Source organism: Notolepis coatsorum, assembly GCF_963971535.1.
Source record: "Notolepis coatsorum genome assembly, chromosome: 18".
NCBI lineage: Eukaryota > Metazoa > Chordata > Actinopteri > Aulopiformes > Paralepididae > Notolepis > Notolepis coatsorum.
The window spans coordinates 80,794,394-80,806,480 of NC_140182.1; the positions used below are offsets into that span (position 1 = coordinate 80,794,394).

The 12,087-nt window shown below is 40.2% G+C and overlaps 1 protein-coding gene across 2 annotated transcripts in view; it reads left to right on the forward strand.

Moving 5' to 3' along the window:
* Nucleotides 1-12,087, forward strand: part of ces2b (carboxylesterase 2b) — a 111,467-nt gene that overhangs the window by 56,256 nt on the left and 43,124 nt on the right. For both annotated transcript variants that reach the window (XM_084334750.1, XM_084334751.1), the window contains 4 exons: nt 640-789; nt 974-1,046; nt 2,837-3,013; nt 6,917-7,117. In XM_084334750.1, the coding sequence (XP_084190876.1) occupies nt 640-789; nt 974-1,046; nt 2,837-3,013; nt 6,917-7,117 (601 nt within the window). The remainder of the gene's footprint in view (nt 1-639; nt 790-973; nt 1,047-2,836; nt 3,014-6,916; nt 7,118-12,087) is intronic.

Genomic DNA, 12,087 nt, shown 5'->3' on the forward strand with positions numbered 1-12,087 from the left:
AATGTACAGTTTCTTCCCCCTCAAATGTATATATTTTCTTTTATAATCTGTCTCTTAGATGTATTGAGCCGTACTGTTCTGCAATTTGTTAATAAAGTTTTTAATGAATCAGAGAACAAAGTAAGAAAATAACAAAAGTATGTAATTTCAGTTGTAAAAAATAAGTCCATACTTCTCAATTTCAACATTGTTATTTATTTAGAACATTTTGTTATTTATTGCCGTAACACACCACACAAAATTAATCGCATGATCATGTATTGTGTTTTTAAATGTTTAAATCATTATCTGGCCATCCTCTGCAAATATTATCAAACTCCTCTGACCTCGCCTGGTCTTTCCAAATACCCAAGAGATGGGACAGTAATATTTGTGGAAAAGGCTCCCTCTTGTCTAATGTCTAGTATATTACACTCTTATACTAAACATGTAAATGTACCGAAATTTGGTAGGGTGAATCGGTACTCCGTAGTACCGGTGTAATTCGGTTGGTACCCTAGTAACATCTCGTTGAGCCACCTTTGACAGCAGGGAGGGGGAAGGGGGTTAAAATTACGTTCTTGGCTGCACCCATCCAAGCATTAACACCAGTTGTTCCCCATACCTGGCTCCAATAACTGACCATCATCCACCCAACAGATGCTGGAGTACCCGTGTACCTTTATGAGTTCGAGGAGACTCCTAGCATGTTTAAGGAGAAGAGACCGAGCTTTGTTGGATCTGACCACGGAGATGAGCTCGTTTTTGTTTTCGGAGGCTGCTTTGGAGAAGGCCACACAATACTTGTTGGTAAAATAATAATAATGTACTCTTAATTACTTAATGAATGTCTAAATGAATGCATTAATGAATAAATATGTGACCATATGAATGATGTATTCATACTATGCACAATTATTATTATTTTTCTTTATAAATGAACTGTATTCTGTTTATACAGTCTGAAATGACTAACTACAATATTACCATATAGGTCATTGCACAGAGGAGGACAAACAGCTCAGCAGGACTATGATGGCATACTGGGGCAACTTTGCTCGTACAAGGTAAGACTTGTACAAGATAAGACTTGTACAAGATGAGACTCGTACAAGATGAGACTCGTACAAGATAAAACTCGTACAAGGTAAGACTCATACAAGATGAGACTCGTACAAGATAAAACTCGTACAAGGTAAGACTCATACAAGATGAGACTCGTACAAGATAAAACTGTTGTGAGTAGAAGCTTTTATTCAACTATGTACTAGTATCATAATATGAAATAGCTACCTAAGCTACTACAACTCTATACATACATCTGATTAGCACTATTAGGGGAGAACGGGGGACGTTGTCACACGGGTAGGTTGTCACATTCATTATATTTCACCACCAGAGGATCCTGTCTCCCATACTTTGGTATTTAAATGTCCAGAATTGGGGTCAGAGTTCACCTACATTGTCATATTTGAAGTGAAACTGCTGAATTTGAGGTGAGAGGACTTTTTGTGTTTGTCCATTTGTAAATATTCCGCTCCTCAGTATTTTTCTTCTAGGCTTTTACACAATTGGTTTATAATGAAACAATTATTAACCTTAAAAAGTGTGAAGGGATAGCTATAGTTTAGGATCAGCGGTTCCCAAACTTTTTTGGCCGTGCACCCCTTATCACCTCCCGACCTAGCTGACGCACCCCCCAATGGGTTTCTGTTAGAAAAAATTGTTGCTGGTCTCCATGCACAGATTAAATTTTTTATTTTATCTCTTCCCACGGCGACTATGGATAGGGAATTTCTTTATTTAATTAAAATGTTCACGACAACATGGATGCATGTACTCTGCCAGCATGTTTAATATCCATAATACTAAAGGTTTGACTAAGATTTTAATGAAATTTTATTTTATTTATTAAAAAAAATTATTTACCACCATTAGCCTTTTCATGTCACGCACCACCTAGAGGGCGCTCGCGCACCACAAGGGGTGCGCGCACCACAGTTTGGGAACCACTGGTTTAGATTGTTGTTAGCTAGCTAACTAGTTGTTAGATGGCTGTTAGCCTTGATGCTATCAAGACATTCCAGTTGGGGTTGGTCATCACATTTTATTTGGGGTTGGTTGTCACATGTTGTGTAGGCTATTATTGTTAGGCCGATTTATTGTGTTCTTATTTTGTTATATAGGATGGCCTAAAGATGTGTTTCCTGTTTATGTTCATTAAGATGCATTAAGTTATGTATTTGTCAACTTGTCAATGCAATTAAACTTTCAAATTTAGTTCTGCCTTCTTGTCTATTCTCAGTCCTTGCCCCACAATGGTGGAATGAACTACCCACCCCAGTTAGGACAGCCGAAACCCGTCCAATCGTTTGCCGTCGACTAAAGACGCACTTCTTCAATCATTATCAGAAATCTAAATCTTCTAAGTCTTCTTTTTAAGATTTTCCCATTAAAATTTTTAAACACATGGTGACAACCAACCCCATAGTGTGTGACAACCATCCCCATGATGGGGTTGGTTGTCACAATGTGTCAGAGTGTCTTTGATAGGTGATTAACTCTTTGTTACAATACGTTGGAAAATGAGAGGGATACACATTTCAAGCCAACATCTTAAGCTTCAATTTAATGTAGGAATGACTATTGAAAGATGTTTTGATTATGAGCAATTCACACTAGAGTAAAAAAGTGTGACAATGTCCCCCGTTCTCCCCTACTCAGTAGTACTAATTTACCATATTTTATTGTGTTAGTTTTAAGGCCTTGTACAGCACTTTGGTCAACTTGTTTTTAAACATGCTTTATGAATAAAGTTGACTTGACTTGCGTCATGTGTGTGTATGTGTGTGTCTAGGTCTCCTAACGGAGCCGGCCTGGTAGAGTGGCCTCAGTACGGAGCAGAAGGAGACTACCTGTCTATAGGGATGGAACAGGTACCTGGTCAGCACCTGAAGAAGGAGCGCTACACCTTCATGACGGAGACCCTCCCAGAGAAGATCCAACAAGGTCGAAAGAAGATGATGGAGGAGACGTAGGTTTACCCCTCTTCTCCCCTTTTACCTCTCTGATGATGATGATGAGATCCATTACGGTAAATGGCATTAGCTTCATTAGTGTTTTTCAGAATTATATTCAGAGTTAACACTTTAATCGCCGGGAACGCCGTAACTCGTCTTTGCTCGCCATGCTCATTCTGCCGAAGACGCCGTAACTCGTCTTTGATATCAATATTTCAAAAATCTGTGATCGAAATCATATTTCTCCTCCGGAGACATGAGGTGTACTGGTGAGCTCCACTCAACTGTCTAACGGTTCAAGAGCGCCATCAGGTGGCCGATCGGCAGATCGGCCAACAGGAAGTGACGCGCCAAACAGGAAGTGCTCATCCATATTTCGTCCGGGCACTCGCGATCGTTAGCCGTACTCCATCTCAACACACTGGATAATCAATCGCTCGCCCTAACTCAATAAACAACGTTATTTGGACGTATATAGTATTATACAACCTGGAAATGGTTCATCTAAATCAACATCCCATAATCGAAAACTGTCTACTCCAAGCTGATCGGCGCGAGGAAGATACGGTCAGTTTCAACGTTATTTTCTAACGTCTTCTATACTAACTGATCTGATGATCATATGACCCACCCTAGATGAATGATATAACGTTGCCCACGGAATTATAAACGACCCCCCGCCCATCCGGTCAATATCAGATGATATGTAGTAACTTCTAGAAGTACCTCCAGTTGAAATTTTTCATCTGGCACCGATCGCTACCAAACTGTATTTGATCATCAATATAATGCATTTGGGGCTATAAATCAAGTTCTGGAGAAAGCTGCAGAAAACGATAAAAACATACTTATACTTTAGACCATATTTTAGTATGAATATGTGAATGAAAAAGTATAACGTTGCTACACCCTGAACAATGGATATAGGACATTGAATGGGCCATAATAATGTCAATTTAGCAATAGAATTTAAAAAGTTATAGCCCTGCAAAGAAGGGGAACTTCTCCATAGACAAATAAAGCTGGCTAGGGATGGTAAATTATGAATTTAACCATGGCGATCAAAGTGTTAATTTACAGTTTACACTGTTTATTTGTGTCATGTTTTTATACTCGGAGTTAATTATATTGTTTACACTGTTTATTCTTCACATATTTATATTCCGAATCAGAAAGGTCTTTATTTCCAAGTAGTTTTCACATACAAGGAATTTGGTCGACATTAACGGACAGACAATAACGGACAGATAATAATGGACAGATCATAAAATAAAAAGGTGGAATAAAATAAAATGGAATATGAACTCAATTAAATAGAAGCACAATAGAATAATAGTATAATTATAAATAAAAAATGCAAATAGGCCAGGGCTGTACACTGGTCAAGTATATACACTAATTATAATAAAATAACATTAACACTTTGGCTGCCATGGGTTAAATTCATTATCAACCGTAGGTTGCCGGCTCTATTTGTCTATAGAGAAAGTCCCCTTCTTTGCAGGGCTATAACTTTTTAAATTATATTGCTACATTGCCATTATTAGGGCCCATTCAAAGTCCTATATGTATTGTTCATTGTGTAGCAACGTTAAACTTTTTCATTCACATATTCATAGTAAAGTATGGTCTAATGTATAAGTATGTTTTCGTCTCTTTCTGCAGCTTTCTCCAGAATGTGATCTATAGCCCCAAATACATTATATTGATGATGCAATACAGTTTTATGGCAATCAGCGCGATATAAAAAATTCCAACTAGACGTACTTCTAGAAGTTACTACACGTCATCTGATGTTGACCGGATGGGCTAGGGGGCGTTTATAATTCCGTGGGCAGCGTTATACCAATCATCTAATGTGGGTCAAATGTTGATAATAGCAGTTAGTATCGAAGACGGTAACTTTACACGCTAAAACTCACCCCAGTCTCCGCGCGCCGTTGGGCGATCATCGTAGAGTAGACATTTTATCATTATGGGATGTAGATTTACCCGGTCCATCTCCAGCTTGTATAATGGTATATACGTCCAAATCATGTTGTTTATCGAGTTATTGGCAATCGATCGCTACGTATTGTGACGAGCCAGAGTGCCGGGAGCCAAACCGAGTGCCCGGAAGTAATACGGCCGTCCAGCACAACCTCTACGGCACTTCCTGTTAAGCGATTGCGCCGATCGGCCACCAGATGGCGCTCCTGAACCGCCAGAGAGCTCAGTGGGTCCTCCTGGTGGATCTCAGGCCAGCGGAGGGGACATATGAATCTGATCCCAGATTTTTTAAATATTGATATTAAAGACGCTGTAAGGCGTCTTCGGCAACTTGAGCATGGCCGGGAATGACGTGTTTAGGCGTTTCCCGGCACCCAAAGTGTTAAGAGTATTTAAGAGTATTTTTATATTCAGAGTTAATTATGTTTAAACTGTTTATTGGAATGGAATTTTGGAACCCGTTCTAGTGACTGGCTGGTCCTTAACACTTTCAGCGCCAGCGTGTATCCCCATCCCTGCTTTCAATGGGCCATGCTTTAAAAGATAGGCAGTTTCACAGTGCGTCACGATGTTTGCAGAGCTATATCTATATTCTATATTATAGCTATGGAGACAATACTATGGCTCATTTGACAGTCACTATCTCTCGTCCAACATGTACAAAATTTGTATCTATACGTTTGCGTGGTGAATATTGTATAGTTTCAGAGTGATCCAGGCTAATTCCTGGAAGCTGAGTTATGGAGCGCTATGTGCATTTTGTGAAAGTCGTTCGCATTGCTTGCCTGGACACGATACTATTTCCAAATCAAAGGTATATAATAGGTATTATGTTTCATCATGAAGGCATCAAAAGGGGGGGGGGTCGTTTTGTGATGCTCTGATCGTCAGCAACGGCATACGTTTTGAATACTACATACATTGATCGTTGGGATCGATGTGAAATCATTGTAGGATCAAAGTAGGATTGACGTCATATAGTCCTTACCTTTGCTAGGGGTTATTCCAAAATGAATATTCCAATTGTCTGATCGCGATTTCCAGTATTGATGTCGATCGGGTCCCTGACATGAAATGGGACAAAATATGCAACAAGTGTGCTGGACGCGTTCCAAGTTGCTAGAATGAAGCATTTCACTTGCCCGGGTCCAAGTTCTCCACCCGGACCGTATGAAATGTAACACACAGTGTGAAATAAGGTTTCAAAGGGTAGGCGATACTGCCACCTAGCAGGATTCGGCCGGCATTGCACTCTCGAGGTCTCAGAATGAGTTCCAATGATAACACTGAGGTCCGTGAGAGTGTATAGAATATTAAAATCGAAAAAAAGAAAACGTTGAAAACCTGAGATTTTTTGGGGGTTCTGGCGCTGAAAGTGTTAAGGTCCCAGAGTTAATTATATTATTTACAGTGTTTATTTTTCTCGTATTTCTATATTGGGAGTTCATTATATTGTCAATACTGTTCAACACTATATACACTGTTACACTATACTGTTTTTTCTCATATCTTTATATTCATATAAATTGTATTGCCTATATTTATGTCTTTCTACTATTACCCTGCCCCTTCCCTTACCTGTACCTCCCCTCCCCCGGGCTGCTTTGATGCCCGAATTTCCCCAAGGGGATCACTAAAGAAATATCTTATCTCAACATGACACATCTCATACAAGAATGAAAATGAATAGACGCACCTTATAATTTTGCTTAATAATTTATATCATGCAAGAGGACATTTGAACATAATGTACAGCTGATGGCCAAGGAGGAAAATGTATTAACGTTGAGGAAAGAATATGTATTGATACAACCACTGGTCTACATCATTTATTTAAATTGAATCAATGATCATAGACTGACGATTAAATCAAACTGATGTTCTCTTCAAAGTAATGCAAAAATTACTGATTTCTGAAAACCCTACAGACTGAAAGCCGCACCTATGATCCAGACCAAGCTGGGGGGTCTGAGAGGACAGCATGTGAGCGTCAAGGGGAGAGAGGACGGGGTCCATGCCTATCTGGGCGTGCCGTTTGCCAAGCCCCCTGTGGGGCCCCTGAGACTGGCCCCGCCCCAACCTGCAGACGGATGGCAAGGAGTGAGAGACGCCACCCAACAACCACTCATGTAAGAGACCGCTAGCTACAGGTCACCACCCAACAACCAGACATGTAAGAGATGGCTAGCTACAGGTCACCACCCAATAGGGAGGTGTAGTCTGACGTCACTTTAGTTTCCCGCGCGGTCCACCCGTATAGGGATTTATCATTGGGAAAATGTATTATCGGCTATTGTAATAATTCTGCCTCAGGAACATTGGCATGCTTTCCATTTTTGCACAACATTATCATTATTATTAAGCTCACCTTATTAGTTTGGCCCAGCGCTGTCGCTCCGTATTAAGTTTCGGGAACGAGTAAAATGTGCATGTCCTCTTCTCAGACCTGTAGTTACACTCTGGGGCAAAGCACTGCACCATGCCGGCTAGCAAGCTAGCTAGCTACTAACGTTACGTAAAAAAACAATAACGTTATAAACTATATACACAATATATACAACCAAACAATGATTTACATTAGTATTTACAGTGATATAATATGCAGCGAATTAACGTTGTACAGTTTAAATTATAAATACAAATATGGTAACGTGGTTGGCTTTAGATCATCAGAGCACCAGTGTGTGTTGGGTCAAGGTGACTAAAGCCAGGAGTCTAGGCTGTGGTGACGTCAGTCAGCAGTGCCAAAGTGAAGTGTATATTCTCAGTGAATGAAAACATAAACGTTATTTTGCTACTTTTACGATTAATTGTGAATTTTTTCATGTTGAGCTATAGATTGTGGATGAATACACACAGAAAGGTACACCATGCCAAAATTATGCTTTATTTGTTTTAAACAAGACTATTTAGAAATGTGTCCTTTGGAAATACATTGCAATTTCAAGTGGGGTGGACCGCGCGGGAAACATCAATGACATAACCACTACACCTCCCTATTAGGGATGGGATAGAATATTAAAAAATTCAAATATTCGATCCCATATCTACATTTGATTTTCATGTCAGAAAATCGGAAAAAAAGAGAAAAAAAAATTAAGTATTCTTTAAATTACATTTTTTTTTAAATGTTTTGCAAACCATTCTTATTTCATTCCTTTTTATATTTAGAGACAGCCTAATTGATCTAAAAGATGCACATGCACATGCTACTGTTTCTGTTTGTTTAAAACCGGTTGATAGAAGTGCCTATTTATGTGCAATACCCTTTGCTTTTATTAATGATCCATTGAGAATAACTGAATTTAACTGAAACTGAACATTTTGACTGAATTTAAACTGAAACAGAAAATAACAATATATTTTTAATTAAAAAAAAATTATATATATATATATTTTTTTGTGGTTGGGGAGGGGGATTGAATATTCGAATATTGGATATTAAGAACCAGCGATTTTCGAATAGCACTTTTGCTAGAAAGTCCCATCCCTACTCCCTATCAGATGTATGTACAGAGTTTAAATTTTTTTTGTATCCACTTTTTCTCCTTATTTTTCAATTTTTCTCCCATCCCAATTTCACCTCGCCAATTCTCCCTTCAATTCTCCCCTCCCCTGCCTCAAACGTTGTTAGACTATGCCTCCCACTGGTCGGTTGCAGTGAGGACCAAGCCTTGCATCACGTGTCCCTTCCGGTACACGAGGAGGCAGCTGTCGCATCTTTTCACCTGAACAGTGCGATCTCTCAGTGGCGAGGAGTAACGCGTGGGAGGCTCACGCTGCCCCCGATACTTCCTGATTCTGCTGTACAGGCGCACCAACCGACCTGTAGGAGTCGCTGTCCACAACGTCCAATCCCCACCCACCGGCTTTCCCACCCCTAACACTGCCAATTGTGTTAGTATGAACGACCAGCCAAGTCGGGAGCAACGCAGAGAGCTGGGCTCGAACCCAGCATCTCCTGTGTTAGTGGCGAGCGCCTTGCCCACTGTGCCACTTAGCCGCCTATGTATGTACAGATTTGTTATTAATATGAGGTGTGTTTACATGCTTGTGTTGTATCTTGTGTATATTCAGACATTCAGTTTTCTGAAGTCAAGGGTGCTGCTCATGTGGCTGCCCACGGCATGCGAAGCAAACAAGCTGTTGTTTTATGTTGATTTATGTCATGGCTGTAGCTTTTAAAGTCTCCTTTTTATGACACTGTGAGAGTGACTCATATTCCTATATGTGCCCAACCGCACAAAAATACTATAACCTAAGTAAGTTTGCCAAGATCGGAGATAATGAATATCTACAAACTACTCCTTGCGGCACTGATTGTGTGCAGCTGCCTACACCCGCTGTTTGGATGGGGAAATAACAAACACCACGGACCAAGGCTACCGATGAAACCGGGACTTTATTCTTAGTTTGCAATACATCGAAACTGGAGACAGCAATACAGACTGGAATATACCGTCAGAGATATTCCGTGAAAATACGCTGAGCACAGCAAGCAAACAAACTAACAGGGGGAGGACAAGAGGAAAGAAAGCCGGTCTGAGACAGCAGATGAAAAAAATCACGACGAAAACCCCTGCCACCAGTTATCCTTGGAAATCTACGCTCACTACGCAACAAACTGGATGAGCTACAGGCGAATGTTTACCATCAGCAAGAGTACAGGAATGCGTGCATCCTGGCCCTAACGGAGACGTGGCTGGACAACCTGGTTTCCGACTCGGACCTGTATATTGAAGGCTTTGGCACACCGATACAACTCGACAGAGATAAGACCATCACCAGTAAGCAGAAAGGGGGAGGTGTCTGCTTATATAAACCAAAAGTGGTGTAAGACTGTTACTGTATGGGACACAATATGTACAGCTGACATAGAAATGCTGACTGTCTCTTCGCCCACATTACCTACCAAGAGAGTTCCCGCAACTTATGTATGCAATAGTGTCCATCCACCCCCGTGCCAACATGAACAATGCACTGGAAGTTATAGTGGACGTGGTAAACAAGATGGACAAAATATCAACAGATGCACCTAAATTTCTCCTAGGCAACTTCTTCAATCACTGTCAGCTGGATGGTGTCTTACCCGCATACCACCAGTATATTGACTGCCCTACACGACTCAACAAGGTGCTGGATAAATGCTACGGCTCTGTTCCCAGAGCATATACCGGTAGATCCTTCCCGCTACCGGGCCTGGGACTCACGGACCACAACGCAGTTCTGCTGGCCCCTGCATACCAACCAGTCATTAAAAGAGAAAAATCAACCATAAAGACATTCAAGGTCTGGTCAGAAAACAACATGGAGGCCATTAGAGGCTCATTTGAATGTACTGATTGGGATGGACACAGTAATACCCTCTAGTCTAAAGAGACAAAAATATTTCCTAATAACAAACCCTGGGTAACGAAGGACCTGAAAAGCATTCTTAATAAAAAGAAAAGGATATTTTTCTGTGGGACACCTGAGGAGAAGAAAGATGTTAATCAAGAGGTCAAACGAGCAGTGAGACAGGCAAGGCTAAACTATAAGAATAAAATAGCAGATATAATAATAATAATTAATAATAATTGGTTAGACTAGAAGTCTTTATTTGTCATGCAGTTTTAACACACGCGCGAGATGGCCATGACTCCCTGCCAGACGAGGCAAATAAGTCGTTTTGACTCTCAGGATTTTAGTGCTGAACTTAAGGAGCTATCAGATTCACTCTCACGTGGACATCCACTGGAAGTCTCCACGCAGTCAGTAAACATTTTAAAGAGATGAAGGTAAATAAATCTAAAGGGCCAGTTGGAATATGTGGAAGGACACTGAAACACTGTGCTGATCAACTGAGTCAAGTGTTTCAAAGACTATTCCAGCTCTGCTTGGACTCAGCAGTGGTTCCTGATCTCTGGAAGAATTCTATCATCATTCCAATTCCAAAGATCAGCAGACCCAAAATCATCAACGACCTGCGGCCTATAGCCCTAACATCATTAGTAATGAAAAGTCTGGAGAAAATTGTGAAATCTGAAATTGTTGATGCAACCAGATCAGCTCTTGACCCCATGCAATTTGCATATAGACCTGAGAGAGGTGTTGATGATGCCAAATTATTTATTTTGAACTCTGTACATGAGCACTTAGAAAAAAAGAACACGTATGTCTTTGTTGACTTTTCGTCAGCCTTCAATACAATGCAGCCTCACATACTTGTAGAAAAACGTATAAATTACTTTAACTTGGATCACCAATTTATCAGATGGATGATCAGTTTTCTTACCAATAGAACTCAGACAGTAAGTATAAATGGAAAAAGTTCCAATCAATTCTAATCTCCACTGGCTCACCGCAAGGCTGTGTTCTTTCTTCTGCTTTTTTTTTTTATACACAAACGACTGTCTTAGCAAATATATAAATCACCATATTGTAAAATTAGCTGACGACAGTATTATCCTATCTCTTCTCAGTTAGTCAGATAAATCACATGGACCTATAATACAAGACTTTGTAGACTGGTGTGATTTTCTGGATTTAAATGTATCCAAAACCAAAGAAATTATTATCTCACCAAAACACATAGAAGTCGTCCCAACAACCATCCACGGAGCTGAGGTGGAAATTGTCCAGAACTACAAATACATAGGAACTGTGTTTGATGACAAACTTAAATTTAGTGACAACACAGATGTTATAATAAAAAAGGCTCATCAGCGTCTGTACTGTCTTCGCAAACTAAACTCTGTTGGAGTCGACCAGAGAATTCTTTATTGAGAGTATTTTAACCTTTTCATTTGTATGCTGTGTTGTCAACCTTAGCAAAAAAATTATCGGCAGAACACAAAGATCCCTAATGCAGTTTTACAATGCTCAAGTGCTCAAGAAAGCACATAAAATAATTGATGACCCCACACATGTCCTTCATGTGTGTTTTGACCTGCTGCCCTCAGGAAAGCGCTTTAGACAGCCTGCCTGTAAAACAAACAGAAGAAAGCTTGGGTTTGTACCAGAGGCCATTCGACTGGTGAATGGAAAGGTCAGTTCTGTATCACACTAGCTCACGCTCAGCGTTTCATGCATATATCTCGCTTCAGCATATATACACTGA